The 18,942-nt window shown below is 56.9% G+C and overlaps 1 protein-coding gene across 3 annotated transcripts in view; it reads right to left on the bottom strand.

The window, feature by feature from the left end:
- The window catches only part of PRDM16 (PR/SET domain 16), a 368,708-nt gene that overhangs the window by 192,523 nt on the left and 157,243 nt on the right, over positions 1-18,942 (bottom strand). For all 3 annotated transcript variants that reach the window (XR_007728673.1, XM_050803184.1, XM_050803301.1), the window contains exon 3: positions 1,392-1,442. Coding sequence is in view for 2 of the 3 variants with exons in the window: in XM_050803184.1 (XP_050659141.1) it covers positions 1,392-1,442 (51 nt within the window). In the remaining variant the exon portion in view is untranslated. The remainder of the gene's footprint in view (positions 1-1,391; positions 1,443-18,942) is intronic.

Here is an 18,942-nt window from a genome sequence, read left to right as displayed (position 1 = left end):
ACCAGTTCGCCCGGTTTCCAGAGGCCCTTCAGTGGGTCACTGCGGGCTCAGAAGAAGTCTCCATTGCCATGGTTTCTCTAAAATCAATGTCTCTGGGGTTGAACCTGGAGAGAAGGGTCAGGTCCCCTGTGCTTAGCTCTGCCCAGATGGTGGGGTCCCCGTCCCTCATAGGCAGCTCCACACAAATGCCTCAGCTGAGAGACTGGGAGTTTGGTGGAACTAGCACAGGGCTTTCCTTTGACTTTGGGAGAAAAAGGGCATATCGATGACTTAAATACTCAGCTCAGGTCGTGGGGTCAGGCCTTCCTAACCACAAGGCCGCCAGTACCCCTCAAGCCCATATTCTGCGTCACGGAAACCAGTTGTAATTCTTACAGAATTGTAACAGCACTCGGTAGGCACTGACTCAGCGCTGGCTCCTCTGTGCCAGCAGCCCCCACGGTGCTCCCTGTCCCCCGCGATGCTGTCTGGGTGGAGATGTGTAAATGTGACTCTCTAAATTTTATCTTGCTTTAAAGCAAAGATGCCAAGCGAGAGACTGTTACTTTAATTTTACTAGAAAACCCAAGCAAATAGGAGATCGGCCACCATGTGTGAGGGTGCCTGTGTCTGTGGACGTCTGTGTGTGCGTGCAGACAATGCATAGCCCCTGGAAGCCGAGTTCTGGCTGCTGAATGGGTTCTAGGTTTTGGAGCTGCTTTCCAGGCCGTTCCTCCTCCTGGCCGTCTAGACTGCAGTGTGCACACCCAGTGACACGTGTGACTGTGTGTGTCTCCCCAGGGCCTGTGTGTTTCTCTGCATATCGTTCTCCCTCTGAATCTGTTAGAGCTAATGTTTGTCCACCAGCCGTTACCCACCACCAGTCAGCAAAGCTGTGGATAATGCCACGTGGACCCTTTATCTTTCGCCTCGTGGTTTGCTTATTTAAAGCGATGCTTCTTTGGAAGCTACGAGTGCAGCAAAAGGCTTTGTTGAATCTGCAGCCAATTTTTCCCCGTATTCTTTTCATGAGAGTATCCAGCGAAGACAGTTAAATAAACACAACCTGCGTTTATTTAATTTTCCTGTCTGCGTGGCCTGAAGCTTTCCCACAGGTACAGGGCTCTCCTCCGCTCTTGGGAGTTAGGAGAGTGGCGGATGGCCCTGTACCTGTGACCCTACGGCGACATTATCCCCACCTCCCCACACAATAAAAAGACGCATCCCTGCTAATGACAGCAAAGCCACTGTCCTGTGCACACGTCAGTCCATGGATAACACATTGCTCAGGGCCCACCAGCAACATTCCGACTGCACGCTTGTTAACTCAGGGACAGCTGGGATGGCGGTCGCCCCGCCAGGAGCTCCGAGAACTCTGGGGAGCCGAGACGGCGCGGGGCGAGCTCTCCTACCTTTTTGATGCAGCCTTCCTGGGGTGACACTTCCGCATCCGTCAGTATTTGCTGTAAAACAATTTTGAGAGGGGTTGTTAGTTTCTGAAAAAATGTCGTTCTCAAGCTACACTGGGTTCTAAATGGTGGGGACAGATCCACTGTCCCCAAAAGTCACAGGGTGGGACCCAGCGGCTTCTCCACAGCAGGAAATGAAGACTCCATTGATCGCAGGTACCCCTTCTTCCAGCAGAGGCTCCCCAATCACCGAGGACCCCAAGCAGCCCCCAGGGACTTCACCTCCCTGGAAACACCACACTCCAGGGATGGAGACACAGTGTGTCGCTCACTCTGGCCCTTTAGTGGTTGGGTGGGGACCCAGGTCAAGGCATCTCAAGGTGAGCCATTCGTATTATTTATGAGAAGCATCTGGGCAGAGCGCACGGACACCCTGGATGCTGAACAGACTCTATTTTTATTTCCTCCGAGTTCCATGGACAAATCACACCGTGTGTATTTAGACATAACTTGGCCTATGTTGTGCTTGGCCCTGGACGGGTGAGGGACAGCAAGGTGCGGTCCCTGCCCTCAGGGGGCTTACAGTCCAGCTCAGGAGGTGGAGGTTGGGGGGAGCTAAACTCTGCCCAGCGGTACCAGGAGACAGAGGCGGGCGGCCAGAGCGAGGGGCAGAGGTTGGCCAACGCCCTGCAGAAGGACGGCTTGGTGGGTGCTGGAGAGAGAGGGAGCTCATGCCATTTCTCTGCTTCCTCCTTTTTGTCGAATCAGAGGTGTAAGCGTTTTAACTGGCTCTTCACTCCCATCCATATCCCTGGGAGGGGGATGTCCCCTATGGTTTTTGGAGGAAACTTCTCAAAGGAAATCAAGCTAAGGCAGAAAAGCTGCTGCGCCTAGTGTCATGCAGGGGCCCAGGATGGCCACTGAGGACCCCCCAGCAGTTCGCTGTGGGCCTCACAGGAGCTCCCGCCCCCTCACCCACGTGTGACAGAGGCTGAGACAGGGAGGCTGGAGTGGGCCAGCAGTCAACTTGTTCTTCCTCCAGGGTTGCTCTAGCTGGAACGTTCTTTGGCTCTGGAGAGCATTTTGCCAGGTGTCTCCTCTTAAAAGCCACCAGGCTGCACTCCAGAGGGGCGGCGTCTCAGTGACCCGTCCCAGAGTGCTGTCTGTGCTAAGCAAACTGACAAACGAGCTCTAGAAATTGGATTTTTCCCTTCTGGACCCAAAGTGGCCGTGCACGGATGAGTATACGGAAACCGCAACATTGTTTCCATAAGAATAGAACCAAGATTGAAACTGATACTTGAAAAATAAAAGGAGAAATGATGCTCAAGCCAAAGGTTTTCCTTCCCCTCCCCTCAATATTACATGATGACTTTATACATCATAAGGACGGAGCACAGCGTGCCTGCCAAGGCGCAATTGACAAGCTGGCGTTCCCAGCCGCAGCGGGGCCCAGCCTGATCGCCTTCCGGGTCACCCTGTAGTAATGTGAATGGCAGTGACGGCTGCTAGATTCAGGCACCTAGATGGGCTGCGTTTAGAAGAGGAGAAAGCCTTAGGAGGGGTGTGACCTGCCCGCGGGGCTGAGGCTGGAGGCAGAGCTTGAGACGTATTGATGACTTGAATACTCAGCTCGGGTCGTGGGGTCAAGCCTTCCTAACCACAAGGCTGCCAGTACCCCTCAAGCCCATATTCTGCGTCATGGAATCCAGTTGTAATTCTGACGGAATTGTAACAGCACTCGGTAGGCACTGACTCAGCGCTGGCTCCTCTGTGCCAGCAGCCCCCACGATGCCCCCCTGGAGGCAGAGCTCAAGGCAGTGCTCATGTGGAATCTGTCCTCGCTCTGGATGCTGGAGGACCGTGTGGCCGTCCCAGGTCTGGTGAAAGGGACGCCCATCCCACTGGTGGCCCTGGAGCTCTTGAGAGTAGAAGGACAGATCCCGCCATAGTGAGCCGCCCCGAGCAGAGAAGCTGTGGATCTCGTTGCCAGTTAAAGGCTGGGCTGAAACCAGAACCAGGGCCTCCGCAGTCCTGCCTGCTTCATGAGGCGCATCGAGGAGTGAGATGCTGGTTGTGTCTCTCTGGCATTTGCAGCCAAGTCACAGGCACCTGCGCAGACACCACCAGCGAGAGGGCCCTGCCCTCCCCACCCTGCCCTGCCAGTGCCTGCTCACAAACCCACACACCTGCCCAGAGCCCACAGGGGCCTGGCGCTGGTCTAGGAGCATTTGGTGGCCTCTGGTTGGGCATTTTCCTGGAGGCTCCCTCCTGTTCCCAGTGGGAAAGTGCATGCCACAGCCCATTCAAGCCATTCCCAACGCAAGTGACACCCCCACCATCATCCCCCGGCCAGGTCAGTCCAGGAGCCCTTGTTAACACCGCATCCTCACATTCAGAGGGGGCTAGAGCCCTCCATCCACCCACCGATGCCACCCTGGGCCTGCTGTGGCCTCAGATGCAAAGCTTTCAGGTGGGGGCTGCCCTCACCCTCCCTCTGTCCACGCTGCTCTCTGTTGGGTGTGCTCCGTTCCTGCTGTGGCCAGCTGCATTTTCACTTGCACTTTTGGTGGCCTGATCTTCCTGCCTCCCTGCCCTCCGAGTGGCCGGGTGGGATGGAACGCCCCCGTAAACCCACCTGTCACGCCATGTGGAGGCCATTTTTGCCTTTCTGGCAGAGTCTGACAGGGTCTGTGCGTGGGCTTGGCCAGCACTCCTGCTCCCCGGAGCTTGTCATCAGGTGGGGACGCAGGGACGGACCTCCAACACTGGCCCCAATAGTTGAAGGCGTTGCATGCGACGCACCGACCAGGAGGGCCCGGTCATACGGGGTGGCATCAGGAGGTGGGACCTGGCCAGCCTGGGGTGGTGGTGGGGCAGGTGCTATAGCTGCTGGGCTCCCGGCTGTCTCTCTGGATCCTCTGAGCGCAAGGCCTGGGCCCCCTTCGGGCAGAGGGTGTGGGCTGCTGAGGACTGTGGTCACAGCGGAGCCCAGTGTGGAGCCACGGAAGAGCCGCACAGATGTCGAGCCCTCCCCAGCTGCCCTGCACCCTCTGAAGAGGAAGCCGGCGCCCGATGGCAACAGAGAAAGAAGCAGCCTCCTGCAGGAGGGGCACTGGGGCCTGAGCCGCGTTCCGGAACTGCCTGCCCCATCTCACAGCCCACCTTGGCAGGTATGAAGACCATTCACTCTGCCTCTTCACTCGCTGCTGAGCTCAGGTGGAAAAATGGCCGGACGCGCTCCCCGGCTTCCTCAGCCCCGGCCCCCTCCCTTGCCTGAGCCGCCGTTCTGCTGAAAACCTTCTTTATTTTGCTAGCTGGGCCCTCAGCACACGCACCGCTGGCCCCTGGATTGCTGGCAATGGCCACCGCGCTCTCCACCTCTCCGCACCCCGGCAGAAGTATTAGGTGTGTTTGATTAAGCGTTTTAGCCAAAAAAGCGAGGTCTGACCCCTGGCATTTAGCTTCTCTCGCGGGTGCCAGTGCCAGGATTTAGCTAAGTGGGGTTGGTCAGAACCTCTTTTTTGACTCTTAAAATAAATACCCTCTGTTCTCCAAAAAGCCAGCAAAGAGGCCACGTACGCAGAGGCGCTTACGGCTCTGGAGTTCTGGCGCGGCCCCAGGGGGGCTCAGCTTGCTGTTCGGTGTCACAAATGGATCCCAGAAGGTTTCTCTCCCGTCAAAAGTATCTGTTATTAAAGTATCTGAGAACCTAACAAAGGAGGAAGTCCAGAGTGAGCCCCGGCCACGGAGCTGCTTCCAAACCGGCGGAGGTGAACGGAGCCTGGCGCGGCGGAGGCTGAGGTAATGCACCCCTTGCTCTTGGCATTGAGAGCAAACCTCCTCTCTCTAACCGACTTCTCTTTTCTTTTTTCTTCTTCTTCTTTTTTTTTTTTTTTTTTGAAACAGGGTGTCTCGCCCAGGCTGGAGTGCAGGGGTGCAATCATGGCTCACTGCAGCCTCAGCCTCCTGAGCTCAAGCGATCCTCTCAACTCAGCCTCCTGAGCAGCTGGGACAACAGGCACACCACCACCCTAGCTAATTTGTTTTATTTTTTGTAGAGATGGGGTCTCACTCTGTTGCCCAGGCTGGGACTCCTGGACTCCAGCAATCCTCCCAAAGTTCTGGGATTATAGATGTGAGCCACCATGCCCAGTCGGCTCTAAACCAACCTACCTTCCTTCCTTCCTTCCTTTTCTTTCTTTCTTCTTTCCTTTCTTCTCTCTCTCTCTCCCCACCCCACACCCGCAGGCTGGAGTGCAGTGGCTCCATCAGTTCACTGCAACCTTGACCTCCTGGGCTCAGGTGATCTTCCCACCTCTGCCTCCCAAGTAGCTGGGATTAGAGGCATGCTCCACCATGTCTGGCTAATTTTTTGTATTTTTTGTAAAGACAGGGTCTCACTGTGTTGCCCAGGCTGATTTCTGACTCCTGGACTCAAGCAATTCTCCTGCCTCGGCCTCCCAAAGTGCTGGAACGACAGGCGTGAGCCACTGTGCCTGGTTCTAACCTACTTTTCTTTCTTGCCCATTTCTGAAGTAGCTTCATTGGACCCAAAGATGTGGGTCTGAGTCTAGAACCTACTAAAAGCTGATTCCAAGGCCTCCTCTCCTTGAAGAAGCCCCTATGGGTGGAGTCGGGGGGTCAGGGTTGTCTGTGCAGGGCACCCAAGGGTGTTCAAATGGCAGGGCTGATGGAGCCCTCCACAACCCCCACATCCCATCTAGGCTGCAAACCTCGCTCCGCTCACTGCTGGGAGGCTGTGGGGTCGAGGGGCTCAGGGTTCTGCAGGAGACACAGCCTGAGCAGAGGTCTTGGTGGCCAGCAGCTTCAGCTTCCCTGCAGCCTACATGTTCAGGAGGGTTTTACAGCCAACTAAACAGTGCCCCTGGCAGCGCTGGAAGCTGATGACTGGGCCACACTGAGCCTCCACATCTCAGGATCATCTCTAACTCTTGGAGAGCCACCCACACACCCTCCTTTTCTGAGAGATGGAGTTTTTAAAGAACAAATCTCATTCTTCATTTTCTTTTCCAAATGCAAGCCCTGGGTGCTGCCAATTTCCCTGGTGTAAATGTTGCCTCAAGGTGATGGCAATGCTGAGGCCAATCATCACAGCAGCAGGTCATCTTCTGGGGCCCTGCCGCATGTGGGGGGCCTGTCTCAGGCACCGAGGATGCAGACCTCCTCCTCACAACCACATGTGGGAAGCAGGAACCAGCAATGCCCCTGCTGTGTAGACGGGAAACAGGGGCTGCAGAGTTGAGGTGACTGGGCAGTTGATGAGGAGCTGCTCCGGGCGGTGCCCGCACTCGAATGTGGGCCTCCTGACTCCCAGAGTGTGCGCCGGTGGGACAGAGGCCTCCGGGTGGATGCCTCAGCAGGAAGAAGCCACACGCCAGGCCCTTCCACCCAGGACTTGCACCTGAACCCCGGCCAGGCCTCTCTCCGTGGCCAAGCTCCCTCTGGCCGTGTGGGCTCCAGCGGAGCTGGGTGGCTTCCCGTTGGCAGCTCCCGCAAGAACCGTGAAAGGCGGTTAGTCACCGGCCGCCCCGGCTCTGGCTCCCAGAGCAAAGACTGCACTGGTGTTGACACAAACCCTTGAGCTCTCAACCGGGAGTCGGGTAATATTTATTTATTTTTTGCATTAAAAAAAATCAGCTTGGCCGTGTTTGAGCTACAGAAATGATTTTTTTTTAAAGCTCCTTGGACACTGTTTTTAGCTTTTATGCCTAAACAGATACTTCTCAGTTCCTTCAAGTGAGATCTATCCAATGAATGGAGGCTCTCTCTTTACTCCTAAGAAAAATATTTACATAGTCAAGTACGGCACAGAAAAGGACCTGAGCTCTGGAGAGCCCGTCCCGAAATGCACAGAGGTCTCTACGCCGCTGTTTACACTCCCAGCCGCCACCTCCCTCACTCCTGCCCTCTACATCCCCCCACCCCAACCACCAAAGCCTTCCCAAGTCTCCCGCGTTGGGCCCTGTCATCAGGGGTGGCCTGGGTTCCTCCTGAGAACCCCATGGGGCTGTGCGACACGAGGGGACGGCCCCTAAGCCCTACCTTCCAAACCCTCTTTGTTTTGGCCAACGAGAGAAGCCAGGCCGCTCCGCTTCCAGGGCCCCGAGCAGGGGACAGCACTAGGATGCAGCATCTTCGCCCCCAGCCCCATAGGACCCGAGCTCCAGGCAGGCAGCATCTCCGCCGACCTGGTGTGATGGGGCCTTCTGCTTTGCTCTGGCCACAAGAACTACCGCGGGGGCCAACAGACTTCAGTGCATGCCCAGTGATCTTCTCTCAACCTGCAGGGCTGCCACCGCCTGGCCAGTGAGGCCTCGAAGGTTCGAAATCTGGGCATGGCCTGCTCTGTTTCTGATGTTCCAAGAACACTCTGTTCGCTGGCAGCCCCGCCTGTGAGCGCTGCCCCTTGGCCCGGACACGCCGCCCGGGTGAGGCTGGCCCCGCGTGCATATCCCTTCCTGTGGGGAAGATTGAACGAGCACTGCTCCTCCTCTCCCTGGCCCCCAAGAGCAGGCTCCACACCCCTTCGTGTCCTCATTTCATAAGCGGTATTGAGCACCTTTGGTCTATACTGCCCCATGGAGGGTGCCTTGGAGACATTTAAAAAATACAGAAACAGAGTTTAGTCCAGAATTTGCTACTCTGGGGCGGAGACAATGGATAGGACCCACCCTGCCTTCCACGGCAACATCAGCACGAGGAAGAGGAAAGACCTCCAGTCTGGGAGCTGAGGTCCTCTTGCGGCAGGGGTCCCAGAGTCCGGGGGGGGTCCCGGAGTGCGGGGGGGTCCCAGAGTGCGGGGGGGTCCCGGAGTGCGGGGGGGGTCCCGGAGTGCGGGGGGTGTCCCGGAGTGTGGGGGGGGTCCCGGAGTGTGTGTGGGGGTCCCGGAGTGCGGGGGGTCCCGGAGTGTGGGGGGGGGGTCCCGGAGTGCGGGCGGGGGCCCAGGAGGTGATGGGGGCTGGGAGTGAGGGGTGGGAGCCCAGGAGGTGATGGGGCTGGGAGTGAGGCAGCATGCCAAAGGTGTTAGCAGGGGGCAAATGAGCGCCCCAGAGATGGAGGAGCCCCGGGTTTGGGAGGGCCTGGGGGGACTCTGCTGTGGCCCTTTGAGGACCAGGCTGAGGGATTTCACTCGGGCAGAGGCTTTCGGATGCAGGCAAGAAACGGACGATGGGGGCATGGGGCGTGGAGGAGGAACAGTTTGCAGGGAGGACGGCTTCCTGCGTGCACGGGTCCCCACAGGGTCCCCACGGGGTCTCCCTCTTCGTGTCTGCTCGGAGGAGTATGTGGGGGTCTTCCCTGCTGACCCAAGTGTGGGGCCCCGCAGTGGGCTCCATCGGGCCTGCGCCCCCCAGCTTCCCCCATCTGCTAGGACCTGTCTGGCTCTCCTTACACAGAGAAGGAGGCTACCCAGGACAAGAGGCCTCCATGGTGAGGTGGAGGGCCAAGGGCTAGGCAGGCTGGGCTCCGCACTGGGTACTTGGCCCACATTAATGCATCTAAATCCCAGAACATGCCCACGAGGAAGGCTATGGCTTCCTGATCTTTGTAGAAGAGGAAGGGGCTCAGAGAGGTAAAGCAGTCTTCTGAATTTGCACAGCAGGGGAGTGTTAACCCGGGCTCACCCTGGATTCACAGGGGGCCTACCAAGATCAAGGTGAGTGGGCCCCGAGGAGGTGGCGCATACTGAGGGCAGGGCTGGACAGCCCCTTTTCCCAGGGAAGCCTAAAGGCACGCAGGTGTTGACCAGCCCTGGCCCCCAGCCCAGGTCACGGAGGCACCCATCACCATGGCACAGTTTGCTGGTGAAGCACCTAGGAGGCCCCCACTCCCTTCCAGCCTGCAAGCTGCCCTGTGAGGCCTCATCACCAATGCAGTGGTCAGACAAGTGCCCCCCAGGTCATTAGCAAGTTTGTAGTCCTTGATCTGGAAGTCATGGGAGCCTCTCAGAGGTCGAGGCTGCTGGGAGCCCTAGGGTGGGGGGCCTGTCTCTCACTCCTGGGAAGCCGCCCCCCGCCAGGCCTCTCCAGGCCTCCTTCCCAGCCTCTGGGGCTGCGGGAGACAAGGAGTCGCTGTGGGGTCCCCCTGGCCTGCCCCGGCTGTGACCTTGCTCTGCCCTCTGCCTCTAGCACCTCGGGGCACAAGGTAGAGTTTGGGGCAGGGATATAACTGACCACCTGCACTGGGGCTGCAGGTGTCTGGGGAGGGTGGTGCCTGCAGGGACACCTGCTGTCTGGATACTGCCCCCGCCATGCTATCCCTTTCCGGAGAGGAGAGAGTGCAGGTTACCGCACTCAGAGCTTCCCAAGCTTCCGGAAGGCTTGGGCCATTCCAGCCACAGCTTTGAATTCTCCACCAAGCCAAAAACAGGGCTCCTCCACCACACAACACCCCTCCCTGTGCTCGATGGGCTGCTCCAGATCTCAGAGCCCCGCCCCACACCTGCAGGTCAGCTCTTTCCAAATGAGGGGCCTTGGGGAGATCGGACCCAGCCTGGAGATGCCCTGGAGCATGGCAGGCTTCCGGGGTTCTACGTGGCTGAGACCCGCCCCCCTCCTGGACTCAGGGGTGCTCTTTCTCCTGTGTCAGGCTGAGCTGGGGAAGGCCTGTTTTTCCTGGGCTCCACCTGGGAGCACCTGCTGTTGGAGCGAGGTGAGAGCCGGTGAGGGTCACCTGGTGCTGGGACTGGCAGGAGGCTATCAGCCCCTGGGGTGCAGGCTCCAGAGCCCTTTCTCTGCTGGGCAGCAGGGCGAGCAGGAAGGATCTCTGCAGGCCCCCGTCTCCGAGCCCAGGGGTATCCAGCCTTGCTTCTGGCCCTCTGTGGATGCCTTCCTCCTTCTGCTTCCGGAAGATTGATGCCCCCAGGGGAAGGGAATGTAAATCATCAAAGCGGGTGACTTGTGGCCCTTGCGATCAATGGCTCATGACGAGTCATGACTTCCAGCATGAGAAAGGGAAGCAGCGGCCGGTCCAAGAGCCTCCCGTAGCCAGCTCAGGAACTGGACATGCGTGCCCTGGAAATGAGGGAAACTTCTGCGAGGCTGTTTGTTCCTGGAGCTGGTCTCAGAGCTTCCGTCTGAGGGCCTGGGTTCTAGGAGAGGAAAGGCAAGACCTGGAGCAGCTGGGCGGCCTCGCGGGGCCCAAGGCCCTGCAGACAGGGCTCGGTAGGGGGCTCTGGCTCGGACGCCGGGGGGCCGATCCCAGGGACGCCCTCCACATTCTGTAGCTCCTGTGCTAGGAAGGTGGTGTTGAGGCTGATGGTTCTAGGTGGACGGCAGGTGACCTTGACCCAACCCACTCACACTGCATTTCTCCACCAACTTTCATTAGAGCCCTGTAGCCTGGAAACGGATGGCCGGCACTCACTTCAAAGCTGCCCAGTTGTTACAGGCAGGCTCGTCCTGCCTCCTGGATTAGACACCCCTTTAGGCCAAAGGCAGGGTGTCAGGCACCATCACGGGCCCTCCGAGCAGGAACACAGTGGAGACCCCACGTGGCATTTACCGAATGATAAATCATAAGCTACTGAATGGAAAATGGGAGCTCTCCTTGTAGGATGTACAGAGCTGCTACATGATCGTGTTCACCTGGGCCGGGCCCCTGGGAACCAGGCCTTGGCCTGTGGGTGGGGGGTGGGGACTGGCACAGTCACTGTGGGGTCCGGCCATCCAGCCTGCAGGGGCCCTGTGCTCGGGGTGCCTCTCTGACTATGGGACTTAGGGAAGCTGCCCTGGCCGCCCTGACAGGCTCAGGGCCTCTTGCTGGACCAGGCGTCTTGGGCAGGCGTCTGGAAATCAGATACCCGGGCCTCGAGGCACAGGGTCCGGCTCCCGCCTGTCTTGCTGCTGCTTGGCCTGGAAGTGACCTGGCAGGGGCAGCCTGGGGAGCTGAGGATGGACCTGAACTGCTGGAGCGGGGACAGCTCCTTTGTGCAGGCTCCGTGTCAGTGCCCCACGAACAAAGGGACCAACCTGTGACCAGGACTGTTTGGATTTGAGCACTGAAAGCCCCTGTCCCGGGAAACCCCTCCATTGGTGACCCTACTGGAGAGGAAGCATCAGAGCTACCCCAGAGGAAGGCCCTCCAGAAGAGGGGATGAGTCAGGGATGACAGCCCTGAAGACAAAATCAGCACAGCCGTCCTATGCCCGGGTGCCAAGTGCCCAAACCCTGAGCACACCCCCAGGACACCAGGACCAACCCAGTCGCAAACCTGAAAGTCACATCCCACCTGGTGGGAGTGTCAAGGAGCCAAGGGCTCCAGGCTCAGCCAGGACAAACGAAAGGAGAGCCGTGGACCCTGTGCCCATCCTCCAGCAGCCACTCCCGCCTGCGAGAGGCCATCTCAACAGTCTCCCAGAGTTTATAGAATTTCCCCCCACTTAAAAAAAAAAAAAACAAAACCCAACACTTTATTGCGCTATGATTGGCATATAAAAAGCTGTTGATATTTAATGTAGACAACTTTATGAGCCCGGAGACGTAAGAATGCACCGAGAAACCATCGCCACGATCCATGCCATAAACCCATCCATCACCTCCAAAAGCTTGCCTGCCCTCTTCATTCATCATTAGTTTATTTTGTGAGGGGACAATCTACCGTCGGCTCTCCTGTCTTAGTAAAGTTACGGAGGCCACACGGAGGCTGCTGAAGGAGACTACTCCAGGCCCACTGGGCAGACAGGACCGGACCAGACCAGGCCGGCCGCACCCACAGGGGCAGGGAGAAGGATGCTGGCACAATGTTTCTCCATCTCCCAAAGGCCAGTGACTGTGAGCAGGGGATGATCCACGCTCAGCCTGAGCCCTTTGCGCCCCAGGATAGATTCTGCTCATCACGAGTGGCAGCGGCAGGAGGGGACCCCAGCTCTGGGGGGTGCTCTGTACCTTCCCCCATTCACTTAAACCAACACCAAGCTTTGGCATTGCAAACCCCGAAGTGGCTGTCCCGACTCACATCTGAAAGGTGTGCCCTCCCAGGTCCACTGCTGGCCATTTTCCACCCTGCTTCTGAAAATACTGATGGTCCCTTCCCCACGCCGACGACACAGGAGGTGCTAGGCGCTGCGTGGCCACCGGCCACCCCCATCCTGGGGAGGGGCAGTTGCTGGAGGTTCCCCCACTGGCAGTCCTCCAAGGCAGCCCGGTGGGTTCTGCGCCAGCATCTCCCCAGGGAGCTTCTCTTTCCACGGGGAAAATAAATCACAGGATCAATGATTGGTTCTATACAAACATTTATCTTTTATCTCAACCCTTTTTAGTTATAGAAATGACCTGGAAATTGACAGAACCATATTAATGCACTTCTACTTGACTCTGCTGATTGATCCCTCGTTTATTAAGGTGATTCTTAATAATCATAAGTGAATAAGAAGGGTTGTAGATCTCCTGGTCACGGCGCCTGGGTCACACACATGTTTGAAAGCCCCAAGACCCAGGACTAGGCGGGGGAATCTGACCTCCCCAAATTGGGTTCTTTTCTGGCTGTGACTTATGGCTCCACTCACTGAGGTTTGGGGAACCCTTCAGGATCTGGAAGTGGATCCATATCAGAGAAGAACATGGAATTTTAACTCCCTTAAAAATGGCAGGCGGCACTTTCTGGGGATGGAGGAAGCAGAAGCAGACACCAGTGTCCTACCCGCCTTGGCCCTTCCCGGATCAAATTCAGTCTTCCTCTCATTCTCACTTGTCACGCATGCCACTTACTCGTGAAGCAAGCATTTGTGGACTCGCATGTCTGGGTTCCACAAACTTGCAAGCCAAGGAGGCCAGAAGTACAACTGTTTCCCATTGTATTTTATTCTTGATTGAAATAAAATAACAGTGATAATCATAACAGCAAATATGCTAGCTCTGCCAAAGGCATCATTGCATTATCCTATTTAACACTTGAAATAATCCTACGATGATAATCCCCATTTACACCTGAAAATGCTGAGGCTCAGAGAGGTTGGGTTAAGTTGTCCAATGTCACAGGGCCAGGAAGTGGCAGAGCTGGGATTCGAACTCAGGCCGTGCAGTTCCACAGGGCATTATCCAAGCCTTTGGCTTATCTGGCCTCCCTTGAACTGGTTCCATTTGAAGAAGTGGGGGAGGTGGATTGGCGGGAAGGGAGAGGGAGATGAGGAGCTCTGCTTTCTCTCACATGAGGAATGTTTCGAATCTGTTGTAGGGACAACATGCAGAGGCCCGAGCGCCTGGGTTTCGGTCACAGCTGCCTGCGAACTCGAGACCACCGTGCGTGAGGGCAGCTGGAGGCAGAGCACCACCAAACAAGACTGCACACTTTGCTAATGGGACACAGTGACAGGAACAGCTGCAGCGAGGAATTCCGGGCTGATCTGCTGTGAAAAACTGGCCGCCTCTGGAGTCTTGCAGCGTCCATGCAACTGTGGCTGCAGCTGGGACCCCTCAGGGCCCAGCTTTACTCTCTTGGGGTGGGGATAGTGGAGAAGCTGAACCAGGAAGGCTTGGCAGGTGAAAGGCTGCCCACTCTGCCCCGGATTTCCAAGTAACCTCCCGGGGTCCCACGTCTGCATTTCCAGGCCATACTGAGTCCAGGGCCAAGCACACTGAAGGTGCGGGGCAGAGAATTCACAGGACTGCCCAGCCTTGCTGAGACGCGGGGCAGACATATGGCCAAGGCTGCCTGCCCTGGAGGATGCCTTCAGGGGCTTCCTGACCAACACGGAATGTTCCTCCAACCTTCCTTCCTTCTGGTGCCTTTCACAGAGCTGGGAGGGGCTGCAGAAACCAGGCAAAGAATCCTGGGCTCCTAGCCAGCGCCTCCCATTCTGAGTCCTAGAAACACTTCTCAGCCCCTGCATCCCCTGAGTTGAGCAGTCTTGATGCCCTCATCTGTGAAGCGGGAGGCAGACGCCCCAGGGAGACGGCCTTGACCGCTGTCCATGATGACGGAGAAGATGCAAACAGCAACCCTGCCTGGCCAATCACTCCCTTATTTTGCAGCATAAGCACACAAATAATGATGACACTCAAGACGTAACCAGCCGTTTTCAAGACTGCCACACTCGTGGACCAAAAGCCTCTTGTGGCGATTAACCTAGTAAGGGTGATGGAAGGATGGGCAGCTTTTACATGTACGAAGAGTTGTAAAAGCAAACAAAAACATGTATGGGACGGAGATCACACGGGACACAGAAAGCCTAAATTATACATGATCTGGCCTTTTACATTGGAGGCACATTGACCCCGGCCCATGGCAGAGACACCGCAGCTCCAAGGAGGATGGAGATAAGAGGGCACTCATGTCCTTGGGTAGCCAGTCCAGCTGCCAGCAGAAAGGCAGGGACAAACCTTCCCCCGCCTTTCTCCAGGACTGAGAGGCTTCCGTGAGCAGAGGCGGCTCATCTGTCCCTGCCTCCCTTTGCTCACACCTGCTCCCAACACCAAAAGGCCACGGCAAAAGCCCAAGCAGAGGAAATACAATAAGGTCGTCACTTTGAATGCCTCACGGTGCCCGAGGCTGCAGTGTGGTCCCACCGGGCAGGTGTGGGGAAGGAATGTGCACAGGTACCACACAGCCAGCAAGACGGGCAGGCAGGGCTGCTGGGAACACCCAATCCTGGGGACAGCTGTCCCGCCTCACCCCAACCGGGGCTCACTGGAGCTGCCTTCTCAGCTGGAGCCTTCCACGGGGAAAGGTGGCGTGAGATTGGAAGCAGCCTGAAACGGCTCTGTTCATTTACGTTTTTCTTATTCTCCTCCTGTTTGTTTTCCAACAAGGAGAAGCACACGAAGCACACGAACTTGCCACAAGGGAGATCCCCAAACCCTCAGAATGTCAATTTCCATCTGCACAACTTCCCTGGAAATTCGACCTCCTCTGGGATGGTGAAGGGTCTCTTCCCTGGGGCAGGTCTTGTGGCCATGAGTCCGGTGCTAACTGAGCTTCTCGCCTGGATGACTGTGGAGGGCAGTGGAGTCTCACTCCATGCCCACACCAAGGGCTCATCCCAGGAGACTGGGAGTGGAGTCCTAGTGCAGAAAGGCATCCATGAGGCCTGGCAACACCCAGGAATCCAGAATGGCCATCTAGTTGGCCCCCTTGCCTGGCCTTGTGGAGAGCCGTGGGGCAGGTCAGGATTGCCAGTGGAGGCCAGTCTGTCTCTCTTGAGGTCCTTGGCTAGACAGCACGCTGGGTGCCCGAAAGCATCCTCTAGTGATTTCATCTCACAGTGACCCTGTGGGGGTCCAGGGACCCCAGACAGCTGCAGGGGGATGCGCGTTCCTCCTTGGGCCACAGCAACGCATCGGAAGCGCACGGAGTGTTCATGCAAACGAAACACGGGCGCCAGGGCAGCTGCTTTTGGTCCTGACATCTGCATGGAGCTGCAGTTTTATTTTGCACCATCTTTCCTCGCTTTCTAACAAGTCACTGAAACGAGAGCAGAGACCTTGCTCTAAGGAAGAGAGCAAACCGCTCTCCCTCCTGCCCGTGTCTGAGAACGGAGCCTGGGCCAGGGGCTCCTCCGGGGATTGCTCCTGCCCGCTGGCCGTGAGCCTCAGAAAAATACACACACCTGCTGGCCTCCGTTCTCTTTTTAGCCCTAAGAGAAGAAGAAAGAGACCCTTAAGGCCTCCCTGGTTTGTCTCCAGCTGCAGGAGGTCAGCATGGACAGCAGGTTCAGTGACCAGGCTCACGGGCTGCGAGCGGCCGGGTGGGACTGGGTTCCGGGTCCGATTCTGCCATCCCGCCTGTGAGGCTTGGAATGCCCATCCCATGGCTTGGAAGCCCTGACAGGGAAGGTGGGAGGTGGCGCTTTGATGCCTAGCTATGCTGTCAACAAACATGACAAGGTCACCATCTGTCTGCAGGATGGACTGAGAAAAATGTTCCTTATTAGTGCAGGAGAAAGACAGGGGCACGGGGGTGAATGTGCTTCCCAGGCCATCTAGGGGAGGCCAGGGAGGGGCCCACGGGGCACCTGCAGGTGTGGGCACCTCTTGCCCGATCTCACAGTCCTCCCTGACTGCTTCTGTGCTGGACTGTGGGTGATCAGTGCTCCCAGGGACACCTGTCCACCCAGCCCGTGTGTGGGTAACGTTGGCCCTGGGGGAATATCCACCAGTCAGTAGTGGAAAAGGTGCCTTCCTCTCGCCATGACCCCGGGCTCCTCGCTGGCCGGCTTGCTGCATGGTTGCAGAACGCAGAACGCAGAAGGGCTGCGTTCACGGTGCCCTGGGGAGGCCCTCTGCCCAAGCGGCTTTAGAAACGGGCACCTTCCCGCCTGCGAAGGCATTGGCCCAGGAAGGCTCATCTTGAAGAGCCACAGAAATAGTCTCAGACACAGTTACTGAAACTGTATTCTTAGGGCTGGGAGAGCTGTTCCGAAGTGTGATTTATTTGCCCTTCCCAAGGACTGAAAAGAGGGGTAATGTTATGCCGGCTGTGAACCAGGCAGGCCTGTGGGAAAGCACTGCCTGTGGGGGTGATGGCCCAGGGCATCCTGTTCAGAGAGAGAGAGATGGAGGGAGAGAAAGGAGAACCCCATGGCAGGAGGCCTAGGGGAGCTGGGTGGACAGTGCAGGTGGACAGGCAGAGGGTCTCACACGCAGAACTAGGTGGTACTATTTCTGGAGGGACAGGGCATGGTGAGGAGCCCCCAGCTCATAAGGGACGATACGCACAGGCCGAAGCCCTGGTTCTGAAGCTGGGGCAGCTGCAACATTGTCGAGGCAGTGGGGACGGGGCAGGGAGACGACACAGCCCTCGTTCAACTTTATGCCCATCTTGGAGTCCTCTGAGCCTGGCACAGGCCTTCCTTCCCGGGGCTGGCCCAGAGCTCCCTTTGGGCCACAGGAGAGCAACAGCGTTACTCTGAGAGGCACACAAAAACCGCTTTCTCTTGACCTCCATTCCTACTAGCTTTGTCTGGCCTCAAGTAATTAATTCTGGTACATTCCTACACTTAACAAACAGAATTTTCTCGGGGTGTGCAGACTGCCTGCGCAATCTCGGGGTGTGCAGATTCGCCTGCGCACGTTCAGGCAGAAAACGGTGGGATCCTCTTCCTCTCTCAGCCCACTTTTAAGGTGTCTCGTTTATCGTGAGTGAACGCAGGCGCATCCCATCCTCGGTTTGCGTCTCTTTTCTGGAAAACGCTTCGTGCTTTTCCAGGCTTCAATCCCGGGAAGGACACACTCTGGACACATCCCCCGGGGACTCTCTTCAGAAGAGGGAGACCTCCGCACATTCAGTCAGTGTTGCCAACTGGCAGGGACAGCCTCGCCACCGGCACTTCAGTTTTATCTTCAAGATCTCGCTTTCCCCGAGCGGAACAACATTACTTGGATGTGACCGTGAAGCTTGGGATACTGCAAAGAGCCCATGGTTCGAAACAGAGACTTGGAGAAAGAGCGAACTTGACCCACTCAGGTGCGGGTCACACAGTATTGGTGCTTGTCGTGATGGAGAAAGAGAGAGAGAGAGAACGCCAGCTCCAAAGCCCCTGCTTCCCAGCACCTGTCCCCACAGGAACTCTTGCCCAGGAACAGGTCCTGCTCAGGAGATCCAGCCACCGCCTGCAAGAAACTCTTCACAGCCATCTCTTTCTTCCAGTATCTTAAGAGGAACTGAAGGGTTAGCGCCGGCAGAGACGGGCAGCCTGGACAGCCAGCTGCGGATTTGGGTCTTTGCATTTTACCAAACCAGGTCCCGGAGCTGAGCCCTACGTCTCAGGTCCTGGGGGCTGATTTGGGCCCACGGGTCCTGATTTCCTTTTAGCACTGGCTGTTAAGAGTGTGCCGCAGAGCCCAGCCATAGCTGCGGCCCCATGCTGGACTGTCACGGTCCCGCCGGCTTTACGCACCTTCACTCTGCAGCTCCATGCCTGAGAGACACCACAATCTTTTTACCCAATTTTCCAGCTGAGTTGACGGAGGCCCGTGGAGGTCAAGGAGCTTGCCCGGGGTCACTGAGTAAAACAGCGAAGCCTCTGGCCTCGGGACAAGGATGCAGGACTCTGGTTCCTGTCTCTAATCGCTTGGCCAAAGGCTCTTTCATAAATAATAGAAATAACAGGACTTCATTTTTCTTTAGAGGATAAACTCCCCAAACGGCCACCGGGGCTGTGGTCCGCGAGCTGCAGGTCCTCGCCGGGCGAGAAGGCAAGGTCGGAGCTCCAGCAGCCCGGGGATGAGGGGCCTGGAGCACAGGCTGGCTCCCGTGAAGGCATTAATTTGTAACAGACGCCCAAAGAGCTGGAAAGAGCGTGGATGTTCGTTGCACGTGACAACGGCTGATTATTCATTGCTGACAGTTATTAGCCTATTATTAAACGTATGAATTGCCTCTTTCATACCACATTGCCTATCCTTAAAGTGCTTTATTAACTGACATTAACCAATCCAATTAGCAAAAGACACTGTATTTGTGTAATTAGTAATTTGAGGCTTTGTTCTGTCTTGGTCTTAAAGAGAACGGGCATTGGATGTTGATTAGCGCGGCGCACTGTACAATTAGGAGAAGTGGTCGGAGATTAACCGACAACATTCTCATTCCCCGGCGT

The sequence above is a fragment of the Macaca thibetana genome, chromosome 1 (genome assembly GCF_024542745.1).
Source record: "Macaca thibetana thibetana isolate TM-01 chromosome 1, ASM2454274v1, whole genome shotgun sequence".
NCBI lineage: Eukaryota > Metazoa > Chordata > Mammalia > Primates > Cercopithecidae > Macaca > Macaca thibetana.
The sequence above is the reverse complement of the archived record's forward strand: the minus strand, read 5'-3'. Positions and strand labels throughout refer to the sequence as shown.